The 21,124-nt window shown below is 42.1% G+C and overlaps 1 protein-coding gene across 9 annotated transcripts in view; it reads left to right on the forward strand.

The window, feature by feature from the left end:
- Window positions 1–17,313, forward strand: part of ptprsa (protein tyrosine phosphatase receptor type Sa) — a 258,396-nt gene extending 241,083 nt beyond the window's left edge. For all 9 annotated transcript variants that reach the window (XM_085433160.1, XM_085433164.1, XM_085433163.1 and 6 more), the window contains 6 exons: window positions 3,175–3,353; window positions 3,698–3,824; window positions 3,949–4,074; window positions 9,682–9,836; window positions 12,360–12,495; window positions 12,913–17,313. In XM_085433160.1, the coding sequence (XP_085289286.1) occupies window positions 3,175–3,353; window positions 3,698–3,824; window positions 3,949–4,074; window positions 9,682–9,836; window positions 12,360–12,495; window positions 12,913–12,981 (792 nt within the window). In that variant the 3' untranslated portion in view covers window positions 12,982–17,313. The remainder of the gene's footprint in view (window positions 1–3,174; window positions 3,354–3,697; window positions 3,825–3,948; window positions 4,075–9,681; window positions 9,837–12,359; window positions 12,496–12,912) is intronic.
- Window positions 17,314–21,124: the final 3,811 nt, after the last annotated feature.

The following is a 21,124-nucleotide window of genomic DNA, read 5'->3' on the forward strand; positions in this document are numbered from 1 at the left end:
TGTCAGTTTTTTACGGATGCTATCCAAGTAACAGGTGACTAAAAAACAAATTTCCTTTACTTTCTTGTGCTTCACTTAAAACGTTTCATCATTTAGGTACACAATGCTATTGAGGTGTAGTATTTTTTTTTCCAGAGCTAGAAAAGAGAAATAAGAAGCCCTTTGCTGTTGGGCCACATTGTTCATTTTTGAGGATTTTGCAATAATATGCTTAGGCTAAGAAATTGGGTTTAATCTAGCAGGGGCAAGACAAAGGATTTTTTGGCTCAGAGCAGCACGGATTTTCGGTTTTAAGAAAGAAAAAATTAATGAAAAAGCAGTAGGTGAGAAAGACAGCAAAGCATAGTGTTTACGTACAGAGGGGTGACTTATTAAAGGAAAAACATAAACCCTTGAATCCTGCGATGGGGAGACTGGGCGACTGCTACAGCGGGGGGATATTAGCTGGCATCGTGTACTTTTTCCTTTATACAGCCGTTGCAATTCGTCACAGCCACCGGGCATCAATCTAGCTGACCATCTATGAGACATCGTGGCATATTAGAAAGTGCTCTCCATCACCACCATCAAACATCACATATCTTTTGGAAGAATGCTACTTGTAGAGTCACTGCCAGTTAATTGAGTTGGGGGGCTTATCCTATAATTTGTCACCCGTCCATAAAGTAAAGTCACCTCAACTTTGGCACACCAGTTAGCATCTGCTGACCTTGGATTACGCACACAGATTCTTGAATCATTCGTCATCGCTTTTCATCAACGCAGCCTCCCTACCAAGAAACAACAACAGTGCCAGTGCGATTAGTCTTTTTTTGGGGGGTGTCTTCTCACTGGTGCACAACAGTGACGGAAACTCCACTGCCATCTGTATCGGGAAATAATGCTGAGCTGGCATCAGGAGTCGAACGGGGATTAATAACATCCACCCTGCTGTCAGTACAGAGGGGGTAGGCGTGTGAGAAAAGGGGTGGTTGAGCTAAGTAATTAATACTTGATGATGACAAATGGAGGTGGAAGGTGAGGCAAGCGGAGGGAGGAACGTTTGGCTAATGAACAAAGGGACGAGTGTATACTAAGTTGGCAGTAAGGAAGTGATTTGACAGAATACTGCACTATAGGCGAGAGTGGGAGGGCACTGTCATTCTCAGGTAGGATACATAGTCACGCAGAGTTAAGCCATAACTGTTGGGAATCCCTGAAGATAATTTTGTCATGAAGTAGTCAGACAAAAATGCTTTCTTGCTCACAGTATGTGCATTTTTATGGAGATTTATGCACATAGCATGCTTGTAGAACGTATTTTGCAACAGTATGTGGATTACAACATACACACACAACAAAATGCTACTGAGCTGCTGGGATAAATTTCAATTTAAATAGAAGCAAGTATGAGTTGGGATTCAGCTGTTTAAATTGGGATCCAAGTCCAAACAAAAATACAAAAATCTTCTCGAGTTATATAGAAACAGTTCTATACATATACAAAACTCTCACAAGGCTTTGCATGGCAATGCATAATTAATAATTAAAGAAGTACACAATTGGAAAGATAGTATTTACTAGAAATAAACCGAAAACCTATGATCTAATAGATAGTAAATGTACTAAAAAGAATAAATATGTGTAAATCTGTAGTGATATTCAGAATACTTTACTATAGATTTATAGAAATGCCAGATGGTATTTAATATTCTCAGACCCTTGTATTTTCTATTACAGGGTTCTGACTTCCCACTTAGATTTGGTTATGTCCAGGGAAGCCTACTGGGGATGGTCCTACTGCGTTTTTGGTCACAGTGCTTCTTTAAGCTCTAGTTTCTGATACATAACCAAATATATGTTTCGGTGCAACATGCCAAATGGAATGAAAACTGACCAGATATGCTGTACTATAAATGGGAAGGAGCTAGTATGAGGTGAAGAGATTGAGGCTGCCAGGTCTGGCGCAGTTCCCTTCACCCTCTGTGGTGTAGCTGAGGGCCTCTTTAGCACTGCCAGGCCACCTTAAGCCTTTCCAGGTGCCTCTGTGAAACACAGATCAAAAGCAAGACAGTAGCAAGGGATAAAGGCATGGGAGGAGGAGGAGGCAAACACTGGATGGACTCCAAGAAGCCACTGATAGAGAGCTGCTGGTGCTATACGAGGGGGGAAAGAGAAAGAGAGACCGAGAATACTCTAATTGGAAGAGAAAATGGAAAGTTAGACCTGGTTTGCGCACACATAAAAGCATGAACACACTGACTTTTTGTATTTTTGGGAGCTGGAAAATCTAGAAAATATATTCACATCCCGCCTTCTTTTTCAGTTGCAGCTCATCTCTTGTCTCGTTCTCATTTCTTGTGATGCTGCTGGTGTTTTCAGCGCGCCGTGCGTTCTGTCTGAAAGGGGTCCTAAACCATCTGACAAGGGTATCTTCTATTTGCTTGCTAACGAGCAAGAACACACACACACATATTCTTTATTGAGACGTCGAAGCCAAAAGGAGGAGATCATAGGACTTGCTGACCCACAAACTCGCGCTGAGATCCTTATGACGGTGATGATGTAGCAGTACGGCATTTTCATTTTGATCATTATGCAGCGTGCGTGTGTGTTTGTCTTTCTGAGCATCCCTATGTGAGTCTATGTTTTATGCACACTGCCATTATCAAAGCTGCGACTGACCCACTTTTAGGCAAGTTTTCTGTTTCATACAGGCTTGATCCAGAGGCTTGTTAGTCTGGGTGTGTAACGTATTTTCCGTCATTTTATCTGACCCTCCAGGACCTCACAAGTTGCAAACGGGAATAAAGTTTTGAATTGCTTTCTGATAAATATATTCCTGATAAACAATGTCCTTTGAAGCTGTGGCATCGTGGGTGACAGATCAGATTAGATTAGGTCTTCTTTATTACTTTCTGCAATTGATATTCTCCACTTTCTAGCTATCTTGCACCTGTCTTCTTCATCCTCTCCTGCTCTTCCTTTTTCTTTTACTTCTTTCCTCTGCAGTGCTATCTTCTCACATTTCTCTGCTTTTAATCTTTATTCTCCTCCTCTGCATCATTCATTGCAGTCTTACTAAATGTCTCTTTTTTTTTTAACACTATACTATATTTTTACCTTAGTCTGTACTGTTATTGTTATTGCTTATCTTCTGGTATGTTAAACTATCCCTTTGTCTTCCCCCAACAGCGTTTGGCCAACTCCAAAGCCCACACGTCGCGCTTCATCAGTGCCAACCTTCCCTGCAACAAGTTCAAAAATCGGCTGGTTAACATCATGCCCTACGAGACCACTCGTGTTTGCCTGCAGCCAATCAGAGGCCTGGAAGGATCTGACTACATCAATGCCAGCTTTATTGATGGATACAGGTAGGAAGAGTTGAGATGGCAGAAAAGCACGCCAGCATGAGTGAAGTAACTGCTTATTTATTCATGTGTTTATTTCTACTGCAAAGAAACATCTTGATTGATCAGAGACATATATTACATGGAATAAAGAAAATGAGAGAAATATTCATTCTATTTTTGTATTTTTTCCTCATAGCAGTCATGTAATCGTGTGTATTATTATGTAAAAGCAATCATCAAGTTTACTTATCGTCCACAAGTTTGTGTCATACGGTTGATTTTGTTTTTCCCCCTCTGAATTTGCATCAGTGGTGTTTACAGTTAATTACTCAAGTAAACATGGTGTGACTTTACTGTTTAAACAGGCAACAGAAAGCCTACATTGCCACGCAGGGCCCTCTGGCGGAGACTACAGAAGACTTCTGGAGAATGCTCTGGGAGAACAACTCCACTATTGTAGTCATGTTGACCAAACTTAGAGAGATGGGACGGGTACGACGCTGATTTATGTTATTTATCTGTCTCTTTTTGCTTAAAAATTAAAATAATTTAAAATCAAAATGTAAAACGCCATAAAAAATTCCACTAAAAATCATCACTATTTTTTTTCAAACAGGAAAAATGTCACCAGTACTGGCCTGCAGAGCGCTCTGCCAGGTATCAGTACTTTGTGGTAGACCCCATGGCAGAGTATAACATGCCTCAGTACATCCTCCGAGAGTTCAAGGTCACAGACGCCAGGGTAAGAGGGGGTCCTTTGGCGGTTTGGGAGGGTTAAATAGGGCACAAGATGTGAAATTTTCCAATGAATGCAAAATATATAAATACAATACATTACACCCTTGAAAAGCCTACATAAACACAGAGCCTGTACATGTTTCCACACTGTAGCCTACATGTTGTATTTTTTCTGTTCAGCGGCTTTTGTTGTTGACGCTGGGGCGTAAATCTGAAATCTGCCCATCACACCTTAAAAGAAAACTTTGTACTAAATTGCTGTCAGCATTCAATAGATATTCAGCTGCAGTTTCTTTGTATCAAAGCGCAAGAGGGACTTTTTCCAGTCTTCTTCTTTATGCTTTTGTTCATCAGAAGTTGTGCGCCAATGACGCATTTTTAGCCTCCTCAAAAAACTAAAAGTATAAGAGTAAAAAAAAAAAAAGATGTTATAATTTGGACAGATGCGCCATCAACAACTCACTGAGGTGTTGGAAATGTCGAAGATTAAGCAAGTTGAGTAAAACTAGGCCACGTAAACAGAAAAACATCGCAGTCTCGTCATATTTATCCCAAAAACCTTCCTTAAACGAGTTTTTTTCTGTTTCTATTGTGAGATAGATTTCCATACAGTGTTTCACTACTGAACTGACTTTTCTCACCCTGAACTGTTAAGAAGCTACTCTGCTCTTTTGTAGTTATCTCTTTACCTCCGATAACATTTCTTTTTTGGTCAAATTAGGTCAGACAGTTCAAAGGAGCAACAGTAGAAATCTAGCAGAGAGATGAAAATCTCCCGTCTCGGCTGATATACCCACTGATTTCCCAGGCATCATCCTGTTGGTATTAAAGCAATTAAGGCGCACACATGCACTCATGAAAAGGCTCATGCCGATCTCCTTTCCTCTGTATATTTCTATTAGTTCATGCGCATAAGTTCAGATATCATCTTCCAAAGGCTCTGATAGATTAAACACACTAGCCGGGCCTGCTTTTTCTAATTCTTCATCCCATATTTAGTGAGTGGAACAAAACTGTAGAGGTTATCGCTGTGAGTGTGACGATGTTCGTGCACAGTTTCGGTAAGATTGACCCAGTCGTTTCGGAGTAGCTTGAATACACACAGATACATATGCAGTGTTGGGAAGGTTACTTTTAAAATGTATTCCGTTACAGAATACAGAATACATGCCCCAAAATGTATTCTGTAACGTATTCCGTTACGTTACTCAATGACAGTAACGTATTCTGAATACTTTGGATTACTTAATATATTATCGTGCTTTTTACAACAACGTGAATGTACTATTGCTGTGTGATTTATTACTATTACTGAAGGTCCGCGACTCCGAACTGTAGTAAAGGGACCTCTGACTAATACGGCGGGGTCCCTGTCGGCTCATAGCCGAAAAATAGCTTTACTTTGTTGTGTGGGTCAATTTTTCTTGCGAGAGACAGAGAGAGGCGTTGAAAGACTGCTCCAACGGAACTTATTGTTTTCGGAGGAAAACACGAACACGGTGTACAGTCGAGTCTTAATAGCTTACTTACAACTGGGCTCGTCAGGCACTCTTCTTGGCTGCAGTGGTTATTATTATATTTACATGTTTCCAGCTCCCGTTTTTCCTCGACGACAACTCGTACCTTTCCACTCGCCTTTTTCTCCCTCCTCGCGCTCACAGACCCATAACGTGTATGGCAGTGCATTCTCCCTGCAGCACGGACTACACTGCCCATGATGCTACATTCTTTAGAGCTATGCTTGTAGCATTCTGCCTGTTAGCTTAGCACAACAACAACAACAAAAAGGCGCTCTCTCACCCAGGAAACACACAGTCGCAGAAAGAGAGAGAGAGCGTCGCCCTGTAACCATGGCAACCGTAACGCTGCCACCTGGAACAACAGAACGTAGCTGTCAAACAAAACCCAAACAGTCCTGACCCGCGACAAAATGAAACAGGAAAGTACCGCAGTGTAATCCATTTATTTCAACAAAGTAACTGTATTCTGAATACCACCTTTTTAAACGGTAACTGTAACGGAATACAGTTACTCATATTTTGTATTCTAAATACGTAACGGCGGTACATGTATTCCGTTACTCCCCAACACTGTACATATGCATACATGCGCTACCATCGTTTTAGTAAGAAGATATGAATGCATATAAAGTATGAGATTGCTCTAACGTGCATGCAAACACGATGCCCCGAGGTCTGGTCAGTGCTGCTTTTCTTTTCGAGGATTGTCCAAGGGGACTCAATCATCAAAGCAAACAGTGTTAGCAAACAGGCAGTCAAAGCTTATCACACAGTTAAGAAAACAAAGCGGAGAGATGGAGCAGGTGATAGTCCGGTCTGTGCTTTCAGGCCGCGCGTGTGCGTCGATCTTGCTGATTGTGTATGCACTTAAAAGTGTCTGTGACCTGGGCTTACCCTGCTATTGCACAGATCACATGTACATATTTGTCTGTTTTGTATATGTATGACTGTGTGTGTGTGTGTGTGCACACAGCTGTGTGTGTTTCTCTCGCATGCCTCTGCGCAGTAATAGCATAGACTCCACGCTTCAACACTCACATCTAGCGAGCCAGTCACGTATTTAATCACACAATTTGACACGGCGCGTGGGCCCTCAGGTTGTGTGTTAAATTTTGCTCCCCACCCCCACCCCCCCACCCCCCCTTCTTTCTTTCGCGTGCTTAGTTTATTGTGTTGTTGTCTTTGCCCCTCTTTCATTTTTAATCCCCCTGCTGAGGCTAAATGTTTTTGAGATGGAAAAACAAAGGCAACACAAGAAAGAAAACATGCAATGCGTCATAAAACAGGGAAAGAGACATGAGGTGTTTTACAAAGAGAGCTGGTATACGGGGCCTAACTTATTAGATTCTAAATCACTGTATTTGTCAAGCACAATAAATGTACAAGAGTACCCCTTGGCAGCAGCGATGCAGACTCACATCAGCAGCACGTATAGTCCCATGTGACAATAGGCAGATTATTTAAATCCTTTGACATATAGTAACAACGTAAAGTATATATGTTCAGCATAGAGTCACCGTCTGAACGGGGGGATGGTTAGCTCTTGGCAAAAATCAGAATAAATCAGTAAGAATGTAAGACAGCTCCCATCCATGATGGTTAGAGACCCTCAGGTACTTGTTTACTTCAACACATTTGACATTTACCATGAATTCTGCTCAGTATGATTTTTGTCATTTATGACATGAAGCATGTTGCATGTCTTCATTGCATCTTGTTCTTTACATACACCATACTGCAGTTTCTTCAACAATATTGGGGAAAATTTCAATAATGTCTTTAAAAGTAAAAATGCTATTTTCATTAATATATATATATATATATATATATATATATATATATATATATATATATATAAACCGAATTAGCATTTTTATACCCCAAATTTGAGTGGACTTTGCTGAGACATCAGAAATTAATCAGGCATTTTTCTGCAAGTAAATAATTTGCCATCTTTATCAAAAAATAATAATGTTTTTTATTATTTTTCAGCTTTTTTTTTTTAATCAGTAAATTTAAAATTGGTGGATAACAATGATAATTAGATTTTAGCATAAAAAAAACAATGATTACTGGTGGATTAACCATTACAGAAACATACAAATGATTTTGTAATTACCAATAAGGTTAATTTAGGGCAGCTGTGGTATAAAGCTTACACTGGGTGGTGACCTAATAAACTGGTTAAACACTGTACATGTGCACTGACTGTTAGCTTGAAGCTAACTACTGACTGACACTTTTAATTTACTCAGATGAAGATGTTATTGCAATGTTATTCTTTTCCCCAATAACATAATTGAGAATTTGTCTCTTGTAACATTTGTAACAAACTTCAAATGTCAAATTTACTCCAAACAAATTTTAGAATCAAATATCGTTAGCAGCTAATAGCAGGATTTTCAAAAACAATAAATTGTTTACTTGCCAACTGAGTACTCAACCAGTTGTGCTTCCGCCATGTGTGTGAAAAAATCTATAGAGAATGTGCGAGAATGACACTTCATATCCAAGCTGAGGTCTGCTGTGCTGAGAAGTGAGAAACAACTGGAGAAATGAACACCTGGTTGTCTTAATTACTGGTGGCATCAAGCGGAGAGCTTGTCTCTGCGAAAATGCTCGTCTGCTCGCCGGCTTTCTCGAGCAATGTGCTGTCTCTGAGACAACATCAAAAGAAGTTTCTTTACAAGGACACGAGTATCGACTGTGCATTCTCAGAGTGGATAATCAGCTCTCTCATAATAAAGCAGATCCTGTCCGTTCTCCTCCTGCGATGCCACTTCATTGGATAAAAAAACTATTCAAATGCGTTTGTTTGCACTGCAGTTGAAGCAAATGTAGTTGCCTCACCATTACAACAAGGTTGTAAGAATCAATAAAAGATTAAGTTGTCAAGGTTGACATTTTTCGAATATGCACGTCATTGTGTCAGGGTTTTTGTTTCCAATTTTCATCCTCCAATCCCGCCTTCTTTTCCATAAGTCCTTCTTACTTCTTACATCCCTCCTCCCTCCCTCTCCGTGCTCATCCATCACGTTGCTCTATTGATCGCATCTCAGGATTATCTTATTCAACTTGGTGTCTAGGAGGAGACGCTTGTCATGGCAGATGCACTATTGATTAGCTATAACTAGGACCTTTTTGTGACACACACACACGACTGCGCGCTGTGAACACAATAGGGAAGAAAATGGAAACAGTTGGGTTTGAGTAAGAGAGGACACACTGTCCCTATGTTGTGAGCAGTATGTGTGTCACTGTATCAGCAGGTTTAGTCTTATACAGAAAAAAAGTGCATATTTAATTAGTGCGAAGGCGTTTTTTGCTTTCAGTTTGTCCTCTGTGTGGATGTACATAACTTTGTCCTTTTTTCTCAAGAATGCAATATCTCAGAAATGCCTTAAGGGATTTTCTTCAAGTTTGTCTTTAATGTTCACCAGGACCCAAGGTCACTGTGACCTCTCTCAGCCATAGCTTAAGAATTCATACGCTAATAATGACAACATTTCAAGCTGCTGTCTAATAGAATAAAATGATAAAATGATGACATTTTATATCCAAAAAGGTCACAATTTTACTCCAGTATCAAAATGTTCTGCAAAAACACTTTTCTAGCCATTATTCAGCACAATAACTCAAAAAGAGAGAGAAGGGGAGATTGTAACCATAGTTCACATTTGGTTCCCTGCTGGATTGGTCACACTGATTATGGATGCCCGTCTTAAACTTTTAGTTCTGTCAGAATCACTTTTCTCAGCCACACGTGTGAACAAATGTTCTTGCATTTATCTCTTATTGAACCTACGCGACAAGAGAACGACAAAAACAAGGCTTTACAAATTCAAGTCAAATCGATTTCAATCTCTAGCAAGTGACAACCTTTGTCTAGACCCTCAATTCAGATGGAGAGACAAAGCAGAAACATGCTTGCATACAACCAACAGGGGATCCTTCTATTAGTAGTGCATTTATTCTGCATAGAGTTGGTGGAAGGATACTGATACTGTGGAATTGTTGGTGGGAACTGTCGCCATTTAAGATAACCTTAAATGTATCTTTGCTGCTCACCTCATTTTCTCTCTGTTTTGCAGGATGGCCAATCCAGAACAGTAAGGCAGTTCCAGTTTACTGATTGGCCAGAGCAAGGCGTGCCCAAATCGGGGGAAGGATTCATTGATTTTATTGGCCAGGTGCATAAAACCAAGGAGCAGTTTGGGCAGGATGGCCCAATCTCTGTCCACTGCAGGTAATGTTGTCATGTGCATTATATGGCTTGTATATTTTATTTTATATTAATAATTGTTTTCCTAAAAGGAGATGAGTTGTCGCCTGCTTTGCCTCAAACCGGTCTCTAAAGACATTCTTCTCTTCTTGAAAGCGATATAAGTCTCAAGACGAGATTAAATCTCTTCTTAAGATGGTTATTGTTTTGCAGCAGAGCTCCTCCTAAGGCGCAGCTCTAACAACATCCCTCTTCTCCTCTTTGCCAAGCGCAGTGCACTACCTCAGCACCTCCACGGGCCCTTCTCTTTCATAATTGATAAGCCTCAGATGTGGCTTGGCATTTGCAAGGAGAAGACATATGAAATGATACAGCCATTCTTTTGGGGGTTTTACGATCACTGCGTGGTGCATTTTTATCACCTCCGGTGTAGTTTCCAAGGTAACTTTCACCATTAACTCGAGATGCTGTATTACAGGTAGTAATTGATATTTGGTAGTGGTCACCAGCAGAACGTCAGATTATTAATATTCATAACCCTGAGTGGGATCCGTCTGAATGACTTGTTATTCTCAGTAGCCAAATGAGGACAATCTTCACAGCTTTGGTTCTGTATACGCTGCGAGACAAGCAAAGACGGAATGTATGTCTCGTATATGATCTCCGACACACTTTTTTTAAACGTTTGATTGGCATTCAGCTCCAAGGATACAAATGGGCGAACACTAATAATTCCCTTGCTGTCTCTTAAAAATACTTTACCTTTGGAGCAGAATAGGTGTCACTTTTGCGCCACATTTCTACTGCAGAGGCGCCATGACATCATCGAATGTAGCATAACGTCCTTTGGATTAAAAAGCAATGATGTCACCAGCCATCAAATGACCCTCTGGGAGTTGTCTCGGACTTGTGTCAGGCTAGCACCACTAAGACTGAGTTATTCTACCCCTCTGTGAAGCCTTTATGGGAGTGCTGTCCTTAAAGTGAAAGGCCTGGTTATTGCAGGACTGGAGTAATGCACAAGAAAGCAGACAGAGGCTGCATTTAGCGCCTAAATAAGTGATGCATCTCATCAAATGCGGTCCTGATTTTGAGGCGTGCGCGCGAGTAAACACAGCAAAGTGTTTTATGTCATTAGAGTTCGATGATATTAATCAGGGAATCATTTTGCACCGATGTGTATCTCGAGTAGTTGAGTAGTAATAGTTGTTGGCTGCATTATCTGTCGGGACTCTAGCTACCTCCTTTCCCATCTAATCATTGTAGCCCTCTCAACTTTCTCCATCCCTCCTCCTTCAGGCTTAGTCGTTTCCGAGAGTAGAGCTTATAGCTTCCTTTTCTCTTACTCTTTCGTCTTCTGTCACCCGCCTACCCCGTTCGTCAACTGCCTGTCTGTTTCTTAATCCTCGCTCTCTCTCGCTTCCTCTCGGCCCATCCATTCTCCTGCACCTCTTTTCTTTTATTCTTCTCCCTTCCTCCTCGGCGTCTATCTAATAGACCCACATGCTTTTTGTCATTAATTGCCTGATTACTTCCTGTGAATGGGGACACCAAATCCTCTCAGTCTGCAGTGGCTCGGCGAGCCTTCAGATTTGGAGAGTCGATCTTCCTGGGGAGTGGGAGAGGTTGAAAGAGAGTGAGAGAGAAAGAGAGAGAGGGGGGAGCTCTGAGTGAGTTTAAGAGCCCATGTGACAGTCTGTGACTGACTCCCATGAAGAGGCTTTGGGTGGGCTGAGAGATACTGCAGTGTGGGGGTGATTAGGCTCCTGTTTCTTTTTTCATTTAATGGCGTCAAACAATACCAAGTCATCTTTTGTCTCAAGTGCGCCGTTTTCCTCCAGCAGACACACGCAAACTTGTCAACAAACTCACGCACAAGTCAAAAAAGTGTCTCCCAGCAGCCGTCACTTCCACTCTCCATTCAGACAAAATAGCATCAGAGGCTGGAAGAAGCCCAAATAAATCTGTTGTCATATCAATTATTGTTCCATTGGTGAAGTGGAAGTCATTTCACAGCAAAGCAGCTTAGAGAGGCAGCTCTCAAGTATTTCAGGATCTGAGTTAAGACTCGGGCTGTATTTCTGGAGAGCAGCAGAAGGCTGAGTTTTTCGACACATGGGAGGAGGGACTTAATGAGACAAAATGTTTGCTTGGTCGCTTGTGTGCGACTTGAAATGTGCGCCTATGTGTCCTTGGGCTTGTGTGTGTGTGTGTGTGTGTGTGTGTGTGTGTGTGTTAGACAAGAATGTGGCCACAATATGTAAGTGGATTCACGAGGTTCTCACATGCAAATTGCCTCCTTTGCTAGTGTCACTGGTGTTTTACCGTGGAGCAGAATGTCCAGCTGTGGAAGTTTGCTTCCTCTAAGTGGTTAGAGCTTCCAGTGTGCAAAGTATTTTTAGATCTTTGCAGTCACTGTCCCCCACAAAATGCTGCATGCGACACGAAAGAAAGGCGCAATTTACAAAGGCACCATTCACTCGCTGTGTGCACAGGGCGTGCTTTACATCTTTCTGAATACACTTTTTTCTCTTTTTGTGTTTGCAGTGCTGGCGTGGGCAGGACCGGAGTCTTTATCACCCTTAGCATCGTCCTGGAAAGGATGCGTTATGAAGGTGTGGTTGATATCTTCCAAACGGTGAAGATGCTCCGAACACAGAGGCCAGCTATGGTCCAAACTGAGGTGAGAAATCACAGAGTCACACACAATAACATACACTGCTCCTTATTTGGATAGACTTATGGAATTTTAAAAGACCACCAATAAGTTAGCAACGCTCTATTAAACCACTTTTGGGTGGGTGTCTTCACCCCCATAAGGTCTATTATTGGTTTTCTGGTCTTCCTGTGTGAAAATGGGTAAATGCAAAATCAAGTTTTTGTATTTAGCAAAAGATTTTTGCTCATGCCAATCTAGGCTTTCTACTTAGGTATAGGATCTATAGAATGATCTTGTCAGGACATGCGCTGCCTCAGCAAATTGCGAAATTTACTGCAAGTTGAAATTGTCTGAAAATTGTAATCTCTCATGTCATTAAACTCCTGGGGAGGTGTTCTAATGCAATTTGTTATGCGTCTGTCTGTTTTTTTCCCTCCACAGGATGAGTATCAATTCTGCTATCACGCAGCTCTGGAGTACTTAGGAAGCTTTGATCACTATGCAACGTAAAAAGCCATCTCCCCCCCTCCCCCTCCTCTGAATCCTGTTGCCCCCCCACCCCCACCTCAACAGCCTCTTGAGCCATAGGAACTAAAATTTAAAACGACAGCAAACAACCACATCGCCACCGCCAATTCAGCCACATCAACCAGGATCTCCTAGATTTTTTTTTTTTTAAGACAACACCCGGTCCAACCAGTTCAGAGTCCAATTTGACTTTTCAAATATGCCACAAGGAAACACAAGAAAATTGTCCATCATCTCAAGAAAAGAAGATCCTCGGCAGGGGAGGAACCAGATGCTGTGGCTCAAGATGTGGGGCGGGTTTTGATCAAAGTGTCAGACTGCTTACCTTACCTCAAGTGTTTCAATGTGGAGGACATTGTAAACATTCGTGGACGTTTCTCTTCTCAAAAAATATCTTCGTGACACAACAGTAACAAGCGACAGATGACGAAGGAAAAGGAAGGCAAAAAAAATACAAATAAAAATCTAAAAAACACTGAGAAGCAGATGGATGTAGCCAAGACTTGGTGACTATCTTGTTTTTTGATATGCTCGGGTGTAAAAGGGGTTCAAGTATTTCCATCAACACAGTGTGTGAGTAATATTGTGAGAAATGAAGAAACTGGTTGCCTGCATAAAAGATTTATCAAGCTGTACAAAAAAAGTGAAACAAAATAAACAGAAAAGGACAAGTTCACTCACATTCGGCACCAAATCCTTCAAGAAAACCTAAAGTTTTTACAGTATTTTGTGTGGGATAACACTCGACTATTAAAGCGACTTCTTCTCGAGCACTAAGAGCTAAAAGAAGACACTTTTTGGTTTTCTTACAGTTGTGAGGATGAAAACAGCGACACATTTCTTAAAATGTGCTAATTGCATCAGTTGTGAATTCGTGTGAAATCAGTATCCTCAGCCAGGTAATCGCAGGAATGTTGCAACACGCCAGTATATTAACAGTGCAAAGATCAGTCACCGGATAAAAGTCTCGCCTGCTGCACGAAGCTTCCGCCGCGTCGTCTTGCGTGCAGCCAAGGTGAGACAAGCGGCAGCCGTGTCCCGTGATTTTTCTTTCTTTCTTCTGTTTTTTAACAATCGCTCCTGTCTTTGGAACCACTACATTGTGGGGCTGCGGTTTCAACATCCACGGTTTTGAACAAGAGATAAACCTGGTGGGGGGGGAAAGCTTTGGAACAAAAATGGAACAACCAAACAAGGATTGCCGCAAAAGTGAGGGCTCTCTTTGTGTACAGTGACCAACGCTCATCGTCATCCTCCAGAACTTTGTCTAATGAGGAATTATCTCGTTTTTCTCATTTTTTTTTTTATTATTATGATTTTCTGTCAAAACCAAACATGCTGCTTATCTCGTGTACGCTGTACGTGTGACTTTGGAAGGAGAGGAAACTGATGAATCAAAGATGCCATCTCTGATAACTGGCATGACTGAAAGCGCATCCACTTGACGTCATCGTCCACGCCTCCTTTTCCCCTCCCTCTCGCCCAGCCTCCTCTATAATCATCTATATCATTGTATAAGACGCTCAAGTGGCAAAGGCCTGCTGCAGTTACCAAGCTGCACATTAATGTGGTTGAAAAATTGGCCTTTAGTTCCACTGTTTGTGTGTTTTGGTGACAGGTGGATACATTTAAACAAAAAAAAAACAAAAAACAGATGCTTTGGTATTTGCCCTCCGTTTTCAAGGTGATGTCTCTGTGGGTGACACAGCCAGACCAAGGAGCCATGATGGATCTCGACGCTGTGACGCGTTCCTGAAACTCTCCAGTACAAGTTACTTGCACATCCCCAAACGAAAAAAAGATTAACTTTAAACGTATTACCCCCGCCAACCCCTCCCTACTCTCCCCGAACAACTGCAGGTCGACACACTAGTGTATGTTGTGATTTAAAAAGAAAAATCAAGCTTTTGAGATCACCGGGTTTTCATTTCGAGAACAGCGCTTTGGTATACGCGAGCGTTACGGATCCCGCGCAGGTTTCCGGTGGGTGTGCACAAAAGCCGGAGCGATGGACAGAACTGTGTGTAATCTTTTCTTATTTCCAAAAAAGCCTTATTGTTATTGTAACATTACGAAAACATTAATGTTGTATTATGACGACTTATTTTACACTACATAGTTGACTTTTTATTATGTTTTTGGTTGTTTTGTTTTTTTCAGTTTAGTTTTCTAACAGATGTTGTATCATTTTTTAAAATTAGCAGGAAAAGAGAAAAGCTTATCTGTTCATATTATGTTTAAAGACATTCTATTTTTTCACTGTAGAAATGTTAAGTATAACATGGCTGTGTGCTTGTGCGCATATATGTATGCATTCATGTGTACTGCGCACTCACACATTCATATATATTTAAATGCAGAATATGAAGATATATCCAAACCTTAGTATGAATTATATGTTTCTCCTCATCATCTTTTTTGTTTTTTAAACATGTCAGTTCTCATGCTTGAAAATATGATTTTATTTCATTTTGTTTTTCTTTGTGTGTGTGGTTTTTTTAATATATACATACATATATATATATATAAATATATAATCTTAGAGACCTTGTGTGTTTCTTAATGGAAGCTGAGGGAAGCACTATGCCTGAATCCTCTGCCTCCACTCACCATTGCTCTTCTACCTGAGGGTAGAACCTGTGCCGATGAGGAGATGCCATTTTTTATTTCTATTTTTTATTTTTTTGTCGTTTTTTCTTTTTCTTTTGAGCAACTGTTGATGAAGTGATCTACAAAATATCAATCAAATATTTCAAAACTGACGATTTTTTTCTTACCTATATAGGACCAACTTGACGAACTGTATCTTGTATGATCATGGTCAGGCTATGACCCTCGCAGTTTAAGAAAATCCTCTTCAAGTTCTCTTTTCTTTTTTAAATTTTTCAGACATAATGTGGCCATTCATTTTGTTAGATATCCACTATGATCTAGAGTATACCTGTAAATAAACAAATATATAGATTATATGTATTTGTATCATTTGACCTTCAAGATCTCATACTTTAGGTGGGGACAGAAATACAAAAATCAAAGTCCTTCTCACATCCTGGTGGTTGTAGAGCCTGCTTTCTGAAACCTCTCTTCTCCAGTCCTTCCTCCCTGGTCTTTAATTACCACTCACTTTTCTTCTGACTTTAATTTCCCCTGCTAGCAGTTGAAATGGGAAACATGCCAGCCTCTGTTCTCATACCTATAGCCTCAAACAGAGCACGAAATCAGCACCAGTGATCTGCTGGTATAATTTGACCAAGCCTGGGAGGTTAGTTCTTTCTGTCAACTATTTGAATTGCTAGTCAATCATTATTTCAAGGACCTGTTACATTCTTATTCTAGGTGTAAGACAGAGTGGAGCAACTAAAGGGTGTTTTTGAAAAAGAAATATTGTCTTAAAATAATTCTCAAACAAAGGATTAATCACAAAGGTGTAAATTCTTAAAGCCACAGCTACGGTAAAAACGCTGGAGGCATCCTTCATTCCTTAACACTTTCCACAAAACCCCCAGAAGATGTGCAACTGTTTAACTCCCTAAAATGCCAAGGTGTTAATCCATAAATATATCATTAGCTGAGGAGCAAATACAGCTATGCTAAAGGCCAGACATGGTTCAGTTCCAACATGACACGTTGATTTATTGTCTCCCCGGTGCATTTTTTTTAAGCCTGGAACAGAACCATACTGTTTTTTTCTTTGGTTTTTGTTTTTGTCTTTGACCATGCTTCATTTTGGGATGCAGAAAGAAATCAGGACTCAGTGAAAGATAGCAGAGTGATGCAACCAAGGAAAGACTGAGACAACCAAAAACGTGCTGCAAATTCACATTTCCAGCATGTCATTTCTGAACAGTGGGAACCTTGAGATGTTTCATAATGAACTCAAAGCCTAAGATGAAAGACTCTGGAATTCAGTGAGGCTGATGAGAAAGGGCCCAGGCCAAAACTGAAACCATGGAAGTCTTTCAAAGCTTGTGCAATGTGTTACGTTTTTTTTTTTTGACTTAATGTGAAGATGTTAGGCTTTTGAAAACAAACCGCCAAATTTGCAGGAGTATGTTGAATATTTCAGGGGAAGAGGGGAAATAACAAAAGATGAACCCTAACTTAATCAATTAATCAAAATAACAGAACGTATACAGTACGACAAATTGGAAAAAAATAAAAAACAACCCAAATTCAGAAAAATACTTTTTTTGTATGAGGGCCAAGTGCTATCACTTTCAAACTGTTACTTCTAACTGAAACAATAATTGGTTTAAAGCCACTGTGTATGTAGATATGTTGACTTTGTATTAAAGAAATGTTGTCTGAAAATCATTTTGCATGTGTTTCTTGCTGGTAAGATTGGTTACAGCATGGATATCTCTCCTCCTGTCTGATTGTCTGCCTACAGTATTTCCCCATCTGTTAATATGCAAATTTCTGGTGAGAGTTATTTAGCTATGATACTTGAAGTACATCAGCACTTACTTTGCGCATCATACATCAGACTGGAACTTGCACTGAAAAAAAAATCTGTTCTATAGGACGAGTGATGAAACTCACAGATGGTGCGCATCGTTTGTTGATAGATGGCTTGATTAGCTTCCTCCTATATTTATCCACCAGCCTCTCTGCAAACACATCCCAGTGTGTCCTTAAGCTCCTCTTCAAGCTTGATAAATGCCATGCAGACAGGCTGATATTGGTGCAGAGGTAAACCCTTACCTAGTGGTATTTACTCTCTAATCTGTCCTCTTTGGGTATCGGCTAACCTCGAAGTGATGCTTCTGGAAATCAAAGGGTGTGTTGGTCCCAGACCTGACTGTGTTTGCCTTAAAGATATTGCTTTAGATTACAACCTGCAAATTGCAGCATGTGCTTATTTGGTATTTGCACGGTATCCCTAAAATATTTGTAACAATAACTCTAGCGAGACAAAAAAGGGAAGAACAAAGAGGTTGGGGAATGAGGGGGTAGCTAGGATTCATTTTTCAACATTTTTTCTCATTTTGTTTTTGTTTTTTAATCTTTTTTTTTCCCTGAGGAGTAGGAATGACGAATCTCAGAGGTAATGGGAGTGAATTAGTTGCAAATTCTACAGGATGCCATGTGTAGTGTGTATTTTATTTTATATATATGATGAATTTCAGAAGCAGTAGCATGCACAGTGTATAGTCATCTGCATTTTTTGTGCATTAAAGCAATCTCTAATGACTTTTTCAAGATAACGATACTGTAAATATTTAGAATACATAAACTGTATTTATATTTTAATTTTATACTTTATATTTTAAGCCTTGTATATATTCCTTTGTGTCCACCTGTAACTAGAAATGTGTTGGTTGTTGGGTTTTTTACACTGAGCTATAGATCTAAACTTCAATGAGTTTACAACTGTGAGCTATCAGAGTGTTTCAAATTGGCAAAAATCTGCCTCTCCTAAGACTTTGCTCTTCACGCCATGTTGGATTCACCTGTAAATTAGATGCCGCTGCATCATCATCTCACCCTGTGACAGCCACTAAAGCATTGTCATTTATTAAATGGTAATGTACGCAGATTGACAACCCGCTTCAAGGATGATGTTACTAATTGTGCGCCGGAAGAGCTGCTGCAGTCCATCCCTTTCTAATAGTGGCGAGCCAGCAGACCAAGTGTGAGGGTAGGCAAGGAAGTGAATTAGGGTGGCGATTATGCAGTGATTCAGACAGCAGCTCATTAGGACCCAGCTAAGCAAGCAATCAACGAATCGATGTGACAGTGGACCCAAAAGCCACAGAAATTTGTAATAAATGGCAAAGCGATAAATTGGATTATCCACAGCCCCGTGGCCAAGCTCTTTCTGTTGCAAATGACAAATCAATCCAATCATGCCACGAAAAAAGCTAAAGAACCACAAAAACGGGAGGGAGGGCCTCGAGTTGCACCGGCTGTGGAGGTTATCTGTCTGTCAGATGCGTCTTGTTAAGGTTGTAGTTTTCCAGAGGTCATTTCTGTGTGATATTCAGGGCTCTAAAAAATTCATGGCCAGCCATTAGGTGTTTATGACCACCTTTTATAACTGGAGATTTAGTGACATTTGAACTCGTGCCAGAGCAGTAAAGGTGTCAGAGGGCTGCCATGCCACATGCCTGCTGAACCAACAGGACGAAGGCAGAGCTGCTTTCAGATGTTAAGGATGTAAAAGAGCAGAAAAGGAGAAATAATTAATAAAAATGAGGCAGCAGCAACATCTTGCAGGAGCTTTCTTCTCTCAGGAACTCTCTGCAGGAGGGGGAGATACAGGAGAGGTGGAGGAAGATCTCAGCCTGGGCGTTTACCGTCTTATGTAGTCTGGAAGATGTGTGGTTGGTGGGGTGGGTGCAGTTTTCTCTGTGGTGGGGTTGGGTGGACTGTCCAGGGCTCTGTGGAGCCGGGGGGCGCTACTGCACTGGGCCCCGGTCTGATGGGCCTGGGCCCCCCTTCCCTGGCGGGTCGCGGAGGGTGGGAGTGCCTACTGGGGTCAGCGGGGGAGCTGGCTCCAGGGAGGGGTTACCTGCCCCCCCCTTCCTTCCCTCCCCATCTCCAGCTGCCTCCCTCTTCCCGCTCCTCCACAACCACCCACACATGCAGGGCCTTGGAGTGGGGGTATGTCACCAGGGTGCAGAGGAGGCTACCCCCCCCCCCCCCCCCCCGTCCCCTTCTGGCTGCCTCTGCCTCAATTTTATCCCACAACTTAGACATTCACATTATTCACACTCTCATTACACATACATATAGGATCTTGGGGGTGGGCACAATCACGGAGTCCAAATCACCATCAGGGTGTATACCTCACCCCTGACGTCGTTGCCCACCTCTCAATTTTAAATACACTTAGTCATTGAGGGTTAGCAGGAGGGACTATGCGCTTACCTGCTGCTCCTTGGCAGGTAGCTCCATGCCCTCCTGGGTTTTAATTGCACCTTAGAACACATATGCATCAACACTACAATGAGCGGGTGGAGGGAGGTTTGGAGTCTTCTCCCACCCCCATTCTCTGCGGCCTGCTGGAGCGGGAGGGCTAGTAGGAGGAGTTGGCCGTCCGACTGCGGTCTGGGGTGTGGGGCCTCCCTGCTGCTGCGGAGTCGGGGTGGTCTGCCTCTCCCCACCGCAGGGAAAAGGGTAACACCACCTGGGTCTGGGTGCAATTCCCCCCTCCAGGGGCAAGGGTACCTAGACCCGGTTTGTAGAGTACGCTTGGGGAGTGTGATTGTGTGTACAGCGTCTCTTTATGTCTGTCTCCACGTTGGTTGAGTGTGGAGTGAGTGCATATGAGAGCATGAGGGTGGGAATGGATGTTTGTGTCTGTGTGTGCCTGTATGTCTGTGTCTATATGTCAGGTTGGGTATCAGACGCCACCTCTCTGGGGACACCTCAGGCCCTCCAAGGTTTGGAGGCCTATCTCCACCCACCACCACTTCCCCTGCCGGTGGCGGACTCCCTCAGGTGTCGGTGTGTTGGTGGTTCTTTGTGTCTGGGGGTGGGCGTCCGGGTACACACCGGCTCACTCCTTGGCGGCCGCTTGTCGGGGCCTGGGGCTCGCTCGGGCCCCTTTGGAGGTGGGGTGCCCCCAGCCTCTCGGCCTAGGGCTCGGTCACTCAGGCGCAGCTGGGGGCCGGCGGAGCTCACGGGCGCGTCACTGCAACTCCCCCTGACTTCTGCTCCGCGGCTGCTGGGCGAGCCCTCATCTGGGACTCTCCTCAGCTCTTACTGGGACAGTGGCGCGGCTGCCCCTCTGTTGGTCTTCCATGGTCTCTTGTGTTCTGGGGGCCTCTGGATGTCTGGAGTTTTGATCTCCTCCATACCCGCTTCACACCCTGGAGGACGGGGCTGTGGCCCCCCCACACTCCCTAGCAGATCATTACATGGAGAAACCTTTGGAATGCAAGCATGCTGATCCACACAGGTATGCACACATGGGTATTCACAGACGCGGACTAAAGCTTTCTTGGCTGCTGCCTCAAAGCACACTGTGCGCTGTCTATCTTGCGTGCTGCACAATATCGTTTATTACTTAGTAAATACTGATATCTATGACTAGCTAGTTTATTGTGATGGTGCTTTGTTTTCTCTATTATTATGTTGCTCTTTGTTGTTTGCTGTCTCCTCTGTTTGTTTTTGTTTG

Source organism: Copadichromis virginalis, linkage group LG15 (genome assembly GCF_057382275.1).
Source record: "Copadichromis virginalis isolate Kocher_CV1m ecotype Utaka linkage group LG15, C_Virginalis_male_GT1.1, whole genome shotgun sequence".
Classification (NCBI taxonomy): Eukaryota; Metazoa; Chordata; class Actinopteri; order Cichliformes; family Cichlidae; genus Copadichromis; species Copadichromis virginalis.